The sequence below is a fragment of the Rhinolophus hipposideros genome (genome assembly GCF_964194185.1).
Source record: "Rhinolophus hipposideros genome assembly, chromosome: 13".
NCBI lineage: Eukaryota > Metazoa > Chordata > Mammalia > Chiroptera > Rhinolophidae > Rhinolophus > Rhinolophus hipposideros.
The window spans coordinates 29,483,427-29,499,666 of record NC_138059.1 but is presented as its reverse complement, the minus strand read 5'-3'; the positions used below and the strand labels follow the sequence as shown (position 1 = coordinate 29,499,666).

The 16,240-nt window shown below is 47.2% G+C and overlaps 1 protein-coding gene and 1 pseudogene across 2 annotated transcripts; both read right to left on the bottom strand.

Moving 5' to 3' along the window:
- Positions 1-1,809: 1,809 nt before the first annotated feature.
- Positions 1,810-8,355, bottom strand: KLF10 (KLF transcription factor 10). The gene is made up of 4 exons (XM_081070777.1): positions 8,190-8,355; positions 4,887-5,120; positions 3,864-4,776; positions 1,810-3,395 (listed from the first exon to the last, which is right to left on the bottom strand). Exons 1-4 carry the CDS (start codon positions 8,223-8,225, stop codon positions 3,136-3,138), a joined length of 1,443 nt encoding a protein of 480 aa, XP_080926903.1. The 5' UTR covers positions 8,226-8,355; the 3' UTR covers positions 1,810-3,135.
- Positions 8,356-11,990: 3,635 nt separating this feature from the next.
- Positions 11,991-13,367, bottom strand: LOC308506522 (elongation factor 1-alpha 1-like; annotated as a pseudogene). The gene has a single exon. The product of its transcript is annotated as an elongation factor 1-alpha 1-like (transcript).
- Positions 13,368-16,240: the final 2,873 nt, after the last annotated feature.

The window sequence follows — 16,240 nt, the reverse complement described above, 5'->3', positions numbered from 1 at the left end:
TGAGTGTCCATGCTTTAGCTACGCTAATGGCCATGACTTTATATTTTGTGCTTTCTTTCCAATTAGACTGGCCTCATTGTAATGAGTTACTATAAATGGATCATCCAAATAACTAGATATGTAGGTAAAAGTGTGGGAACCCGGGGTATCAGAATTCTTTAATCATCCCAAATCTAGGTGGCTTCCCTTTTCCAGAATGGGTGGCCACCCCAGGTTGACATTCTAATCTGTTTACTGCCATGCATATTCCCCCAGATATGGGTGCTGTACCAGTGCCAACAGATGTAGAATGTATTATATTTTCCACGAGTGTTTATTTGAGCTTGCCAGGAGCTCTATGGGCTAAACAAGGTAGCTGTGTTTAGCCCATTCTTAAAAGTGGATGCTGAGATCCAGCATGACAAAGCTGCTTTCCCACGGTAGAAACTAGTTATCATTGTAACCAGGACTAGAATCCAGGTGTGATGGTTGATTTTGTATGTTAATTTGACTGGGCTGAGGTGCCCATATTATTTGGTCAAACATTATTTTGGGTGTGTCTGTGACAATGTTTCTAGATGAGATTAACATTTGAATCAGTAGACAGAGTAAAGCTGATCCCCATCCCTAGTGTGGGTGGGCCTCATTCAATCAGTTGAAGGCCTGAATAAAACAAAAACGCTGAATAAGGGGGAACTGTGGCTACTCAACTGCCTTCAAGTTAGAATATCCATTTTTTTCCTGCCTTCAGACTACCACTGAAAGGCATCAGCTCTTCCTGAGTCTTGAGCCTGCCAGCATTTGGACTGGAACTGTATCCCTCCTGAGTTTCCAGCTTGCCCGCTGCAGATCTTGGGGCAACTGTTGTCAGCCTCTGTAATTGCATGAACCAGTTACTCATAATAAACCTTATACACACACACACACACACACACGCACACACACACACAACTAGTCCCCCCTTATCCATGGAGGGCATGTTCCAAGACGCCGAATGGATGCCTGAAACGGCAGATAGTACCAAACTCTACATATACTATGATAAAGTATAATTTATAAATTAGAGTAAGAGATTAACAAAATACAATTATAACAATATACTGTAATAAAAGTTGTGAATGTGGTATCTCTCAAAATATCTTACTGTACTGCACTCACCCTTTTCTGTCTGTGAACGTGAGATACTAAAATGCCTGAGTGATAAGATGAAGGAGGTAAATGATGTAGGCATTGTGATGTAGCATTAGGCTACTCACTGACCTAATGATGTATCAGAAAGAGGGTTATGCCGGATCATTGAAACATGATGACGGTTGGATGTCAGGAGCAGATACAGCAGGTCTCTTCATTTGATCGGTGCTTAAGTACCAGTATGTTTACTGCATTTAAGGTATCACTTAATGGCCTGAGCTAATCTAATCTTTAGAGGTGAATAATTTACTCTGTTTAATAGGTCAGGCTTTTTTTCTTTTGCCACAGCAGTCTCACTGCTTGTAATTACTGTGGTGTTCTCTTTAATTTAATGCAACAAGGCTTTGCTGAGAGCCAGAGCTGTATTTCAACCCCAAATCATCAAAATGCACAAGAATGTTTAAAAATTAAAATGTATTGATTTCTTAGAACAGGCAGGCTCTTATATTATCTTAATGAATAAGATACCTGGCCTCTCTAAATCTGTGTATTAACTTGATTCATATGTTAAAGATACACTCCTACAGTTCTAAATTTGAAGGAGGCCCTTAAGAGGAATTCAGACTCTAAGTCCTTTGGTAGTGATGAATGTCAGGGTTACAGAATGGTTTTCAACAAATGCAATCAACCAATTATATATACCAAAGGAAATTCTTTATTGTAAACAAGATATAAAGTACAACAAAAGAAATATTGTGCAAATTGTAAATCACAAGGATTTTTTATTAAAAGAAAACTTTTTGTTTTCCATGGGTCCAAGTTTTGATGTCAGAAATCTAGACCCAACATAGAGAAAAATGTTAAATGGGAAGATATACGGACATTTTTTCACTATATATTTTAAACAATTTACTTTTGTTTTACCACTATGTGTACAACAGAATATAACAGAAATACTGTTAACAAAAGCGAATGTTCCAGTAATTTTTCTACCCACCCAGTTCCGTATCTCTCACCAAAACTCCTATAAATTAACAGGACAATAACTGTCCATTTGTGAATAATGGTCACTAATTTTCTAGTTCAATAAAGCACATGTTATATCCTCATAACGTAAGGGTACTTTACTGATGACATATGCCATCCTTTTCAAGGAGTTATCTAAAATTCTTGATATCCCTTCTTTACAATATATATTTTCATCTTTGAATCTTTTTCTAAACAAAGTGCAGTGTATCTTAGTCTCTACAGAAAACACATTGGTATACAATTTCAAATCTACACAAGGTACGGCAGGCAAAGTTCAAAGCATAATAAAATGCCTAGATATAGTCATTTGTTAAACTTTCAAAACAGAAATGCAAAAAATTTGTAGTTACACTTCAAAGCAATTAAATTATTGAGGATTCCAAGTCTTTGGGTCCTCTTTAGCAATATACAGCTAATCAATTCCAAATGTCAGCAATAGTGTAAAAATGCTAATTCTAGATATGCTTGACAACTACGTCCACGAAGTTGACTGGAAAGACTAGTAATAGTAAACAAGATAACTCTAGGAAAAGATGACAATGTTTGTAATACTAAAAGTTGATTTTGTATCTCCATCTCTGTACCGTAATGCTGATTTCCAGTCTCTATACTCTTGAAACCAGTGCTTTAGAAGAATCACATTGGAAACAGTTGGTCTCAAGTATAAATGACAAGTGTCAAGTAACAAATTGTGCACACACATTCAAAATCTGTGCTACCTGTGTTGACCTCATCTGAAACCTTCAAAAAGTATTTAAAGGAATAAAGGCTTTCTCATCTCTCTTATGTGGTTAGAAATGAATCCTGCCACTCTGTGACCTGCCTGTGACCACAGCACTTGTCATCTAACCCAGTCTGGGCCTTCTCCCCAAGCTGCGGGGCTTCTGCTCACAGCCCCCACTGGAGGGCCACAGACTTGCAGTGGAAGCATTCTTGTATCACCACTGGCTCCCAGCTGTGACCAAAGTTAGTACTAATTCTTCACCTTCCGATCTGTCACTGCGTTGGAGCAGTGGCTGGAGGTAGGGCAATGTCGTTTAACTTGCTCACTTCCATCTGCCAGTTTGGTAGCTTCTTGGCTGACAAATGACGCCGCGCATGCTTGGTCAAATGGTCGCTCCTCATGAACCTCCGGTCACACATGGGACAGGCAAATTTCTTCTCACCTGTGTGGGTTCGTCGGTGTCTAGACAGTTCATCAGAACGGGCAAACCTCCTTTCGCAACCTTTCCAACTACAGCTAAAAGGCTTTTCTCCTGAAACACAAAATTCAACTATTACTACACATTTATTAAATCACTTTAAATTACATACTTAATTATATCTAAAGATATTAAATATATAGCTCAAGAGATACATTTTAAAATAAAAACTACTAAATTAATAAATTGTCAAGTGAGTATATCACACTATTTTTAACTTTCACTGTCATGTTTATTAAAATCTTTTCCTTAGAAAAGAAGCCCAATACAGAAAAGTTTTCTGACCTCAAGTATGATACAAAGGCTTTAAAGAGTAACTACTCAAGACATTTAAAGAACCATTATTTGAGAAATGACAACAAAACACCTTAATGAAATATTTTAGAGGAACTTGCAAAGTAAGTATCATCCACTGAATTGGCTAATAAGACAAGTTCTTCCTTAATATGCCTGGATTATATCTGTGATTACTGCCAAAAAAATCTTCATCTAAATTTCTAAGACATAAACAATGGTTGGTACCTGTATGCGTTCTCATGTGGGCTTTCAGATGAGAGCTTTTAAAGTACGTCTTGCCACATCCTGGATGGCTACAGATGTGACTTCTTATCCTCGATGAGTCAATCTGAGGAGCGACTTTTGCTGCCGAAGGGGAAAACCCTGGAGCAGGGGCAATGGGAGAGAGTCTGGTGCCATTTGGGCTCACCACTGGAGGCTTTGGATTCTGGACAACGGGCTGGGGTACGACAAACATGACGGCGCCTTTCGGCATCTGAGTGCCCATGAACACCACAGGTGGGCACACGGCTGGTGGCTGACTGGGTGGAGTGCTAGGAACAACTGTTGTCACAACAGGATTATTTGCAGGGAGGGGAACCATCTGACAGATAACCGGCATAGGTGGCACTGCTCCTGCTGATACTGCAGGTGGAGAAACCAACACCGACTTTTGTTGTGGGGACATAGGGGCTGGCTGAGGTCTACAGATTACTGTCTCTGAGGAAGGCACAGAAAAGTCATAAAGTGCAGCACTAGCTTTCTCGTCGTCATCTGCCACTGTGTTTCTCTCACATTTGGATCTGTTTGGTGACACAGCTGCACAAGGTATGTTTTTTCTTGCAGCCTCAACACTTAGGTGGGTTCTTCTTCGAAAAGAATTGTCCTGACTGTTGAGGATGCTGGCTGCTTTCACTGGGCAGGATCGGTGGTTACACAGTTGAGCATCAGCTGTGTGACGAATCACACTTGTTGCCTGAGCCTTGGGGAGTTTGGGGGCAGGCAGTGGGCTCTTCTCTTCCTCTTTGAAAGGTGCCGCAATGTGAGGCTTGGAAGTATCTGAGAATGATTTGAAGTGTCCAGTAGGTGGCGCTGGTGCCATCAGATTTGACACTTGAGAGGGTTCAAAGTCAGAAGGACTATAAGGTGGGGTCAAACACTACAAAGAAATATACAGGCAACAGAGTGAGAAATTTAAAGTAAAGATCACTATGTAAATTACAAGAAATTACAGCATTTACATTAATCTTAAAAACAATTAATACTTACAAACGCTGGAATTGTATGAAAATCGGGTGTACCCGGAAGCAGATTCTCTTCCTCTGACATATCAGATACTGGAGTAACAGGTCTGTTTTCAATATATTTCTTAAAATCAGACTTCCAACTGCAGCTCATTGACATAAGTGCTTCTACAGCTTCAAAATCACTTTTTTCTGCAGTTTTGTTCCAGGAATACATATTTTCTTTTGATCTTTCAGAAATCATTTCCATTCTTTCCTCCTATAGAAACAAAAGATTAAATGCTTGTAAGCATATTTTTGTCACCCAAATAAGACACAGAGCAATGCACTTTTTTTACTTTTTTACTATTTGCCCAACTTTCCAAGTTAAACTCTGAAATAACAATTTTTCTCTCACCCCTACTCTGATGGTAAAGGCAATAAAATCTTCCTCATTGTTCCTCTCACGCTTAGGCTTGGACACTGACATCACCGTGAGGTAAAGAGGAGCATCTTATTATCATTAGGGGACTAAGACCAAAGGTATCAATGTATTTGTGGTCCAAAAAATTAAAGCACTTAGCTTAGAAGAAAGTTTTATATTCTTTCCAGAGTGGCCTTCTGCAACTGGGGTCAGACAAAATAACTAAGGGAAGGCTCTGAAAAAGTTATCTTTTTTCAACACTACAGATACAGCATGAGGACCTTGGACGTGCGTTCCTAACAGAAAAGAAAAGTCAAAACTTTCTTTAAAATGCAGTGTAGCGGACAGAGCTCTGGACTGTTGAAATGGATCTGACCTTTAAAAAGACACTGCATTGTGAGATAAAGTCAATAGGATATGAAATTTTCAGTCTCTTTCAAAAAAGTATATTATTTGGTATCTAAAAATTTTTTATAATCTATGGAAAAATTCCAAAGCTTTATTTTAGTTAAGTTCCAGCTTCACATCTGTGTTCCCTTTAACTGGATCTATTTACCAAAGACTTGATATTCATAACTATGACCAGCTAATGCAGTAATACTAAAAAACGGAAAAATCAGAAAATTTAATATTCCACTCTGAATTTGTAAAAACCCCGACTGTAAGGAGCATGCAATAGTCAAAACAGAACTATTTTAATTTTTTAAAGAACTGCTTGATGACAAGAACAGCACATTCTATTTGTACAGCTCCTTCTACCAAGTGTTTAATGTTTCAGATTAAAGTTCCTTAAACTGCACTTAAAAATATTGTAGTACCCATCATCTTTCCCATTTTCCATTAATGTGATCCTATTCCTTTTGTCGAGGTAAATTGTGTAAAAATACAGAAAAACATTTTTTACGTTACAAAGTGTTATTCTCACCGCTCGTTTTAAAAAAAATCCGTCAACCTTTAGTGTTGAAATGCTTAGAAAACGAGCCATTGCTCTTGAAATATATCTAACAATGCAATTGCATAATTGCGCGCGCCTTTATGTAAGCTGCAATGGCCAGCGCATGTATGTGTAAAAAGCCTCAAGACGCCAGTGCAAAGAAAGGGTAGAGAAAAGGCAGGCAGCAGGGAAGCTAGTGTGAGCTGAGAGACGAGGGGAGGGCAGGAAAGGGAGTGGGGCGGGAGGGAGGAAAGGGAAGCGCGGGCGGAGGCGCGGACGGGGGAGGCAGACGAGGGGCGGAGGCGCGCGGCGGGGGAGATCCTCGCTGGCGGGGACAGACGAATGGGGCCGCCCTAACCTCAATGAGGCTCACGGGTGAGTCACTGGGAACATTCCTCGCGGCTCGCACGTCCCTGCGTCCCTGCCCCCGCCATTGGCCAGCCGGCCGAGCGGCCCCGGTCCGGATTGGCTGGGCCGCCAAGGGCGGGGGCGGGGAAGAGGAGGGGGCGAGGCATGTGAACAAAGCGTGATCAGCCGCTGCTCCCGGCGGCGCCGGAAACGTGAACTGGGAATTGCCGCGCCGTCACCTTTCACCTACTTCCTGAGCTCTAGGGCCCCCGCCCTCGCGCCGGCCCGGAGGAGGGGCCGCGGGCGCCGCCGCCAACCGCCCGGCAGTGCGCGCCCGAGCCCGAGGGGAGGGGCGGGGCCGCGGACGCCCGGCTCCCGGAGCGCCCGCCCCTCCCAGCTCCCCGCGAGCCGCCGTTCCCTTAGGAACCGACAGCGGGGCCGGGCCTCGCTCCAGCCCCTGGCGGAGGCCAGGGCTGGGTCACTCGGGGACGAGAAGCTCCCCGGGCGCACCCGCTCCCGGCCCACCCCCGGCCTCCGCCTGAGCTGCCAGAGGAGGAGCTGGGTCCCCGCGGAAACCCGGCCCCCGCCCTCCTCCCGGCCGTAGCCCCCGGGGATCCGGCCAAGCCCTCGGCGTTTCCCGCCCACACCGCCCGCAGGACCACAGACCACCCGGTCTCTCCCGGCAGACGCGGCGTCCCCCTCCCCGCAGATCCAGCAGCTCCGGCCCCCCTCGCCACGCGCCTTCACGGGTTCCCAGACGTGCAGCCCTCCCCCCAGACCCCGGCTCCATACGCGCGGCCCCACGGCCCGCGGCTCCCGCCTAGACACGCGGCCCCCGCGTCTCGCGGCCCCGGCTCCCCCGCCCACCTTCTCCGCCCCGTTTTCCACCCTCCCATCCCTGAGGCGGCTCCCCACCCCTTCCAAGGGTTTCTCCTAAGGTGGCCACCTGCCCCCACCGGGAATGAGATGTCCCTGCCGACGTCTGGGGGGTCCACTCCTCGTCTCCCCCTCGGCGATTTGCGGCCGTGTGCCATTCCCCCGCGTCTACGCCGGCCCCCCCCCCCCCGGCCCCCAGCTATCTGCTAAATAGCCCAGGTCCTGCAAGCCTCGGTTCAGATCTCCAAAAGAGGTAGCAGCCTTCCTCCTCTCCCGTGGACACCTTGCCCCTCAAATGTACGCAAGCAGCTCCCTCCCACCCTAAGTTGCAGCCCCGATCCAGGCGGGGGCATCTCTCCCCGGCTCCAGGTGCAGGGTGGCCCCCTTGTTCCCCCCTCCTCTTCCATACCTTCTCCTGTCTTCACCACCAAGGCAGCATCCCCCTCCTCACTCTTCCGGCTCCTCCAGTTAACCTCCTCCTTACCTGCCTCAAGTCTCCCTGTGGAGCTGCCCCTTCCTCTCATTGCACCTTGAGCACGACCCCTCTCCCTCGTCTCCTGATTTAAAGCCCCCCCCTCCTGACCCCCTCGCGATACACACGTCCTCACCAATGACCAGTCTGCAGGCAGGAAGCCCCCCTCCCCCACGACTCCGCTGCAGCCCAGGTTCTCAGGCGCCGCCGATGTCAGGGGCTCGGGGTTCGCGCCCCTGCGGGCTCTCAGACGTGGCGAGGCAAGGAAGGACAGAGGCATCCCCAGGTGACTTACCGCAGCCTGCTGAAGAGAAGCGCCGAAGTTGAGCATGGTTGGCTGCCTGTCTGACGGCGGCGAACTGACTGGCTGCTAAGCTGCTTGGCCACAGACGGGAGCCCAGAGACACTCGACGCCACTCCCGCCGCCGCCGCGCTCCGCGCCGTCTGCACCCTCCCCATTCAGGTAGCCGCTCCGCCTGCCGCGCGCCGCGGGTGGGGGTGGGGGCGGAGCCTGCGGCCGGCCAATCAGCGACAAAGGTGTGTGAGGCGCCGGCCAATGGACTAGCGGGGCCACGCGTGATCAGCAGCTGCCCGGCAGCGTGAAGCTTGTGTCAGTGGAGCGTGTACACAATCCCCGGCAGCGTGTTCCATCAGCCCTGCCCGAGGGAACTCCCGCTGCCACCTGACTCAGTGACGCCCCCTACTCTTTGCCCATTCCCCGCCTGTCGTCTCCCTCCCTGGCATAGGGGGCGGTGTCGTGGGCGGGGGCCTAGCCTGGGGGCGCGGCGACTGCGAAGCGCCGAGGCACTGCGGTCCCACGTGGGAGGTGGGGAGTGTTGCCGGCTCCGCCGTGTCCCCTCGGCGCGGGGCCCCATCTCGGCCCGCCGCGGAGTGGACTGGACCAGGCAGCTGCGCAGGGGAGCTGGCGGCTAAAGGGTCCGAGCCAAGATATTTGCATTTGGAAGCACCGTCCCCTTGAGCGTCTGGCGAGAAAGCAGAGCCTGCTGACCGACTGGGCTGCATTTCTCGAACATTTGCTGGGTTTTGCCTCGCTGAGCCGTGGGATCACGGGGGCGGAGAGGAGAGGGAAGGGAGCCCTGTCACTGAGCCAGCACCTGCTACTAGGCCCCCAGCCTACGCCCGGCGGCGGGCGCGGGCTCGCCCTCCCCATCTGAGTCGCTGGCAGTAGTGCCCGCCCCTGCCCGCCCCGCCCATCCTCCCTCCAGGACAGCCGAGCCAACGGTGTAGGGACTGCGGGGAGCTCGAGAACTGGACCAATGGAGTGATGGGGAGCCATAGATCCGAGTTTTTATCCTTTCCGATGCAGACGCTCGGTGTAGTTAAAGTTTAACCTGCAGTCTACAAGCTGTTTCAAAGGTGTTCCCCACCCCCACCCTCACTCTGAGCCAAGGCCTCCGGAAGCGCCCTGCCTGGAAACTGCTAGTGGGGATGGGGTGGGGAGGAGTTACCCAGGGTCGCCAGGGGCCCGCCCCGACACGGCTGGGGCCCTCTTCGCCACGCCTGGGGGTGGGGTTGCTGCTGGGATGTCTGCTAGGTCAAAGACACAGCGCCCCTTCAAAGCACCACTCGCCCTCCACTTACCCACAACCCCCGTCTCCACGCCCCTGGGCTGGTCCGAGGCCGGCGGGGCCTTTTGATTAGGAGCGCTTGCCTCTGCTTTGGCTCCTGGCTCCCTATTGACCCCCTTTTAGCCGTTTGATGCCGGTTCACAGCAGCTGTTGTTGGAGAGTTGGGTAGTGATAAACCGGCTTTAAGCAAACCGGAGATTTTATCTCCTTTGGATAGGCTGCGCGCGCTGCAAAGATCACTCCCCACCCCTGAGCTGTCTCACCACTCTGTGTAACTGACAGGCTAAAAGTAAGTGTCCTTTCTTTCCCAGTAAGCACAGAATGAGCACAGAAAGGGAACAATTATTTTAGAAACTGCCAAATTTATGAAAATCTTCCGATGGTTTCTTCTGGTATATGGCTCAGGCTAGCCAACAGTAGTAATACTAATATGATTGACAGGGCCAGAGACGCCCACGGTGGGAGGGCAAGGGGACTGAATGGCCTCCTGTCACTGCCTCGCCTGAATCTGCTGGAGGGGCGCCAGCTCAGCAGCCCAGGCAGCTCTTCCTGTCTCCTCCGCCCCAATCCGCTCCCGGCTTCTGTCGGCAGGGTGTCCCTCCCTGCAGGCTTCCTTCCGCCTGGGCTGTCCCATCCTGTTGATCTGAGCCTGAGGGGTTGGAGCAGCTGGCCCTGGGCACCTGCTGCAGCAGAGGAAGCTCCTGTCTGTGTGCAGCCTACAGGCCAGCCTTCCTTCCTGTTAGGGAGCCGCCCCCCTTGGGTGGCCACAGCCAGCTCTCCAGGTCTGAACCTCGTCCCTTCCTCAGGAATGTGGGACTGCTGGCATGGAGCCCCAACGCACTGAGAAGCAGGGAGCATTCATGGCTTGTGGGAGTGATTCAAAACAGGAAAGAAAAGAGAAAAGGGGTAGGAGGAACAGTGTGGTGGTGGCACAATTCCTAGAGATTCAGAGAAAGATGTTCCCCAGGCACCAGACTCAATATAACCAAAACTAAATTGTTTCTGTTCTTTGTATGAGCTCACTGTCTCTCATCCAGCCTTTACCTTCTCCCTGTATCCACTCGGTCCCCAAGTCTCAGCAGTTTTACTTCAAAAATGTCTCTCTTCCTTTACTTTCCATTTCTATCCCTCAAGTGTTGCTCTAGATGAGTCAGTCATCAGCTCTCCCTTGGATTAAACCATCTTTAATCTCCCAACCCAGCCTCCATCCCAACCCCAGCGAGTTTCCAGTAGCCAAACTCTCCATACTACATCCAGAGTAGCTTTTTGGAAGTCATGATCCAATCATGACACTCCTTACTTAGAAATGATTCTTGGCTCCTCTTGTCTAGGATATAGTCTGCCCTACTCTCCGAACCTTATCTCCCACTCAGACATACCCCAGCCACAGCCATACCAAATGACTTGCGTTCCTCAAACATATGGTGCACTTACATGTCTCTAAGCCACAACCTCATTCAACAAATATTGTGTTGTTCATTTATCCACTTCAACAAATATTTGTTGAGCATCCACTATGTGTTCTAGGCACTGGGAAACAGCAATGAACAAGACAGGCAGGGCCCTGCTCTCAAACCTTGGATAGGAAGACAAAGATAAGTACAATAATCCACACACACACACATTTATTCACTTATGCAGGTAAGTTAGTTAACTGTAATGCCTAGAATTGCAATAGGGTGATGTGACTGTGGGTAGCTGATTTCATTTGGGAGAGAAGAGAAGTTTGCTTTGAAGAAGAGACTTTTAAGCCAAAAATCTAATGAGAGGATAGGCAGATCCAGAGATCCACACCTTAGTAGAGGGAACAGCTATGCCAGAGTCCTGCAGCAGGAAGGAGCTTGCCCCTTGTGATGCAGTGTGGCCTGAGGTGTAGAGGGTGCCAGGGAAAGTGGGAGGGGACAGAGTTGGAAAGTGAGGCAGGAGAAGCCAGAGGACTGAGGAATTTATAGGCCGCCATATGAAAGGAAACCATTGTGTTTGGGAAGAACTACATGTTTTTATCCTATAAGGGCTCCTTTGCCACCCTGTGGAAGCCTTCCTTCTTAACTCTAAGATGAATTTATTCTCTTGTGCTCCCCTAGCACTCTGTCTACACTTCTTTTACGACACTGCCCGTGCTCCACCTAGATCTGAGTTCCTTCAAGATGGTGGCCATGTAATCATCATTTTTCTGGTCTAGTGTCTGTTCCATATTAAGCACTCAAGATTTTTTTTTTTTCTCATTAAACTTTGTTTTAATGGGTCTCAAAATTCTGTGACAGATTTTTGGTCAAGTTGTTTCCATTAAAAAATACTGATTTTAAAAACTAATAACAAAAACTGCCATACAAGAAAACAAATGGTCCACAAAACATTCTTTCCTTCTGAAGGTTTTACGGTGTATTATAATCATTAACCAGTCTTTTACTATTACACTTAAGTGGCCAATTGAGACAAACAGTTCTGAGACCGTGCTTCCACCACTGATTAAGACTGGGGTGGCAGGCATTGGGGATAATATGCATTTAGCCTTCTGAGCTTTCTGGGCAGACTTGGTGACCTTGCCAGCTCTAGCTGCTTTCTTGTCCACTGCTTTGATGACACCCACAGCAACTGTCTGTCTCATGTCATGAATAGCAAAACAGTCCAGAGAAGGGTAGTCAGAGAAGCTCTCAACACCTATGACCTTGCCAGGAACCGTGTCAATGATGGCAGCATCACCAAATTTCAAAAACTTGGGGCCATCTTCCAGCTTTTTCCCTGAACAACGATCAATCTTCTTCAGCTCAGCAAATTTGCAAGCAATGTGAGCTGTGTGACAGTCCAGCACAGTGTGTATCTGGCACTGATTTAGCCTGGATGGTTCAGGATAATCACCTGAGCCGTGAAGCCAGCTGCCTCCATTGGTGGGTCAGTTTTGCTGTCACCAGCTACATTGCCACGACGAACATCTTTGACAAACACATTCTTGACATTGAAACCCACATTGTCCCCAGGAAGAGTGTAACTCAAAGCTTCGTGGTGCATTTCAACAGACTTTACTTCAGTTGTAGCATTGACTGGAGCAAAGGTGACCACCGTGCTGGGTCTGAGAACACCAGTCTCCACTCGGCCCTCAGGGACAGTACCAGTACCACCAACTTTATAGACATCCTGGAGGGGCAGACTCAAAGGCTTTTCAGTTGGACGAGTTGGTGGCAGGATGCAATTCAGAACTTCAAGCAGCGTGGTTCCCCTGGCACTGCCAGCTTTTCGGGTGACTTTTCATCCCTTGAACCAAGGCATGTTAGCACTTGGCTCTGGCATGTTGTCACTGTTCCAACCAGAAATTGGCACAAATGTGAGTGTGTCAGAGTTGTAGCCCATCCTCTTAATGTAGGTGCTGACTTCTTTAATGATTTCCTCGTATCTCTTCTGGCTATATGGCAGCTCAGTGGAATCCATTTTGCTAACACCAGCGATCAGTTGTTTCACACCCAGTGTGTAAGCCAGACAGGCATGCTCACGGGTCTGCCCATTCTTGGAGACACCTGCTTCAAATTCAGCAGCCCCAGCAGCAACAATCAGGACTCCCCAGTCAGCCTGAGACGTGCCTGTAATCATATTTTTGATAAAGTCTCTGTGTCCTGGGACATCAATGATGGTCACATGATACTTGCTGGTCTCGAATTTCCACAGGGCGGTATCAATGGTCAGCCCATGCTCACAATCAGCTTTCAGTTTATCCAAGACCCAGGCATAGTTGAAGGAGCCCTTTCCCATCTCAGCAACCTCCTCTCAAATTTTTTGATGGTTCTTTTGTCGATCCCACCACATTTGTAGATCAGATGACCAGTAGTAGACTTGCCGGAACCTACATGTCCAATGACAACAATGTTGATGTGTGTCTTTTCCTTTTCCATTTTGGGTTAGATTCGGTGGTAGTTTTCACTACAGCTGTGCTCTGATAGCAAACCTGTTGCAAAAAAGCAAGATTTTTTAAATGGAGAAAATAAAATTGGAGGTTGTCTCTGAAGACCTACTGGAGTTACAGACAGAATGTGGACAAATGCCTGGGCAGAAGCCTGGATCCTTCCATACCTCTCCCTTCGCTTGTATTATTGCAGGACCACGCATGGAAATCTGTCATCTTGGGCATGAGTTAAAGAAAGTTCTTGGGTAGTAGTAAGCAGTGCCTCAGACAGATGCTGACTTTCCTACTGATGGTGCTGGTTTCTCCTTCGATCAGAATATGAAGGAAATGGGCGTGGGGGCTTACATGTAAAGAGCCCTCAGTTCATTTATGGATTTTAAAACACATAGTACCCATGAGTCATCTTCTCTTTGCTCCTTCCAATCAATGGATATCATCACCATTCATTCCTTGCCCCACCATGTTCCAGGCACTAGCTGAACACTGAGGAACAACCATAAAAAAGGCACCGGTCCTTTGTTGAAGGAGCTTCTGATATAGTGGGAGAAGTAAATAAGTGAGCCAGACAGTATAGTGTGATAAATGCTAAGAAAAGGGTGTGTCCAGAATGTCCTAGTAGGCCAAGGAAGGGGTCAGGGAAGGCTTCCCCAGTTAATCTCTAAGTTGGAGGAGTAGTAGGGTGGAGGTGGAGAATACAGAGAACTTTGGGAATTCAGGATGCTCTGAACTGTCTGGATTACAGATTTGAGAGGTAGGATGAGAAGCTCAGGATGTTAAGAGAAGCAGCGCAGAACATGAAGGGCTTTTGTGTGCCATACTAAGGAATATAGATGTGGAACTTTCATCCACAGGTTTTAGCCAGGAATGGTGGCATAGAAAGCTCATTCTGGCCTAGTGCAGAATGGACCAGAGAGGTGAGGGTCTAACACCAGTGACAGGCTTTTGTAGTAAAGTAGGCAGCAAAGATAATGCTAGCCTAAACTAAGGAAATGGTGGCAGGCACAGACAAAAGGGATGAGCTACATCAAGAACTAGCAGGATTTGGTAATTGATTGCATGTAGGCATGAGGAAGAGGGAGGTGTGGAGGAGAACTGCTGTGTTTCTGGCTTCATTTACTGGATGAAACAGGACAAAAACAAGACCCAAGGAAGGGACCTCAGGGAGGCAGTAGATTTTGATGGAGAGGAAGAAAATGCCAAATTTGATTTAGGACATGTAAAGATGAGATTACCTGTGGGACATCCAAATAGAGATGCCAGGAGGCAGTTGGAATTTCAGGTCTGCAGTCCAGGAGGGAAAGATCTGAGGTGGTGATTAAAATTTGGGAGTCATTAATGTATAGGTGGCAGTTGAAGCTAGAGGAGTGGATAAAATTCCCTAGAAAGAGTAAAGAACAAAAGAAAAAACTAGGGGTGGGCTTCTGGGGAACTACAGGCACAGGAAGAAGGAAAGGGAACAGCCACATGGTGAAATACTGGCAAAGGGGTAATACAGTGAAGACTTCTTTTGTATATGCCACACACACTACACTTAGGATTTCTTAGCCTAATGTGACATAAAGTGGTGATGAGAGGCAAGCAAGGGCTGATTCAGAAAGTGCAAGTGTCAGTTTAGAAAAAAAAAGATCCCCTCTGACTGGTGAATATTATTAGTTATTTTCATTGTAATAATTACCATGGTTTTTAAGCTCATTAAATTTTTTTTTTAAATCATGATCTCTATGTTAAATAGATTGCTTCTAAAGATAGCCACAACAACCCCTCCCATTCCACATAATCTTTTCCAATGTAATTTTCCCATTCCTGCTTCAAGATGTGAAGCCTGTTTCCCCAGCCCTTGATTGGTGCTGGCCATGGGACTCTCTTTGACCAATAGAATCCTTTGTGGCGCTGTGGGACTTCATGACTAGGTCTTAAGAAGCCTTTGAAGTTTCTGTTTTCACCCTCTTAGAAACCAGCCACTAGGCAGAGGAGCTTAGGCTGAACTACTGAATAATGAGAGAACATTTGAAGGGAGAATGGCCATGTGGAGGAGACCAAGGCACCCCAAAGAACAGCCAGGACCAAGACTTCAGATGCAGGGCCATCTGGAACCCTCCAGCCAAGCAGGCCCAGCTGACACAGCCTGGATCAGAGATGAGCTCCAGTTGAATTCCCGACCCACAGAATCACAAACAATAAATGGAAGAGCAACCCAGGTGGCATTTCCAGCCTCCCCTCTACCTGATAGTCACTTACTCCCACTTGTTTGCAGGAGTGTCCCTGGGTTTGGGGGTGGTTTGCTATGCCACAAGAGATAACTGAAACAATGTGTGTGTGTTTATTTCATTCAGCTCTGGAGTGACAGTCACAGTTTTCAAAATATTCATTTTATAATAATATATATAGTACATTATATATATATATATATATATATATATATATATATATATATATATAATATATCTAATATATATATTTTAAGGATCTCAAAGAGTTGGGAGAAAGACCCAGGAAGGAGGGCTAGAAAAACTGATAAAGTAGAAGAGGAAGAGAAATTGGAGTAAGAAATCTTTTCTTTTTTTTTTTTTTTTTAACTTGAAAAAGTGGGAAGTATGTAGATCTGGAAGAAAAATCCCCCCACACCCTGTGCTCCCCCGCCCTTGCCCCACGAGAACTCTACTGAGTGCTCGGAGATGGAAAGAAATGTGTAATAGGAAGGAAGGGAGTTCACCTTCATCCAATATCTGCTATGCACCAGTAGTTGCCTGGCTCACTAAGAATAGGAAGGGCCTAATTGACCCACAGTATAAAGTTCATAGTATATTGTAACACTTTACATTAGGATTTTTTTTTGTGTGTGTAAAGAATTAAAATTTTCCA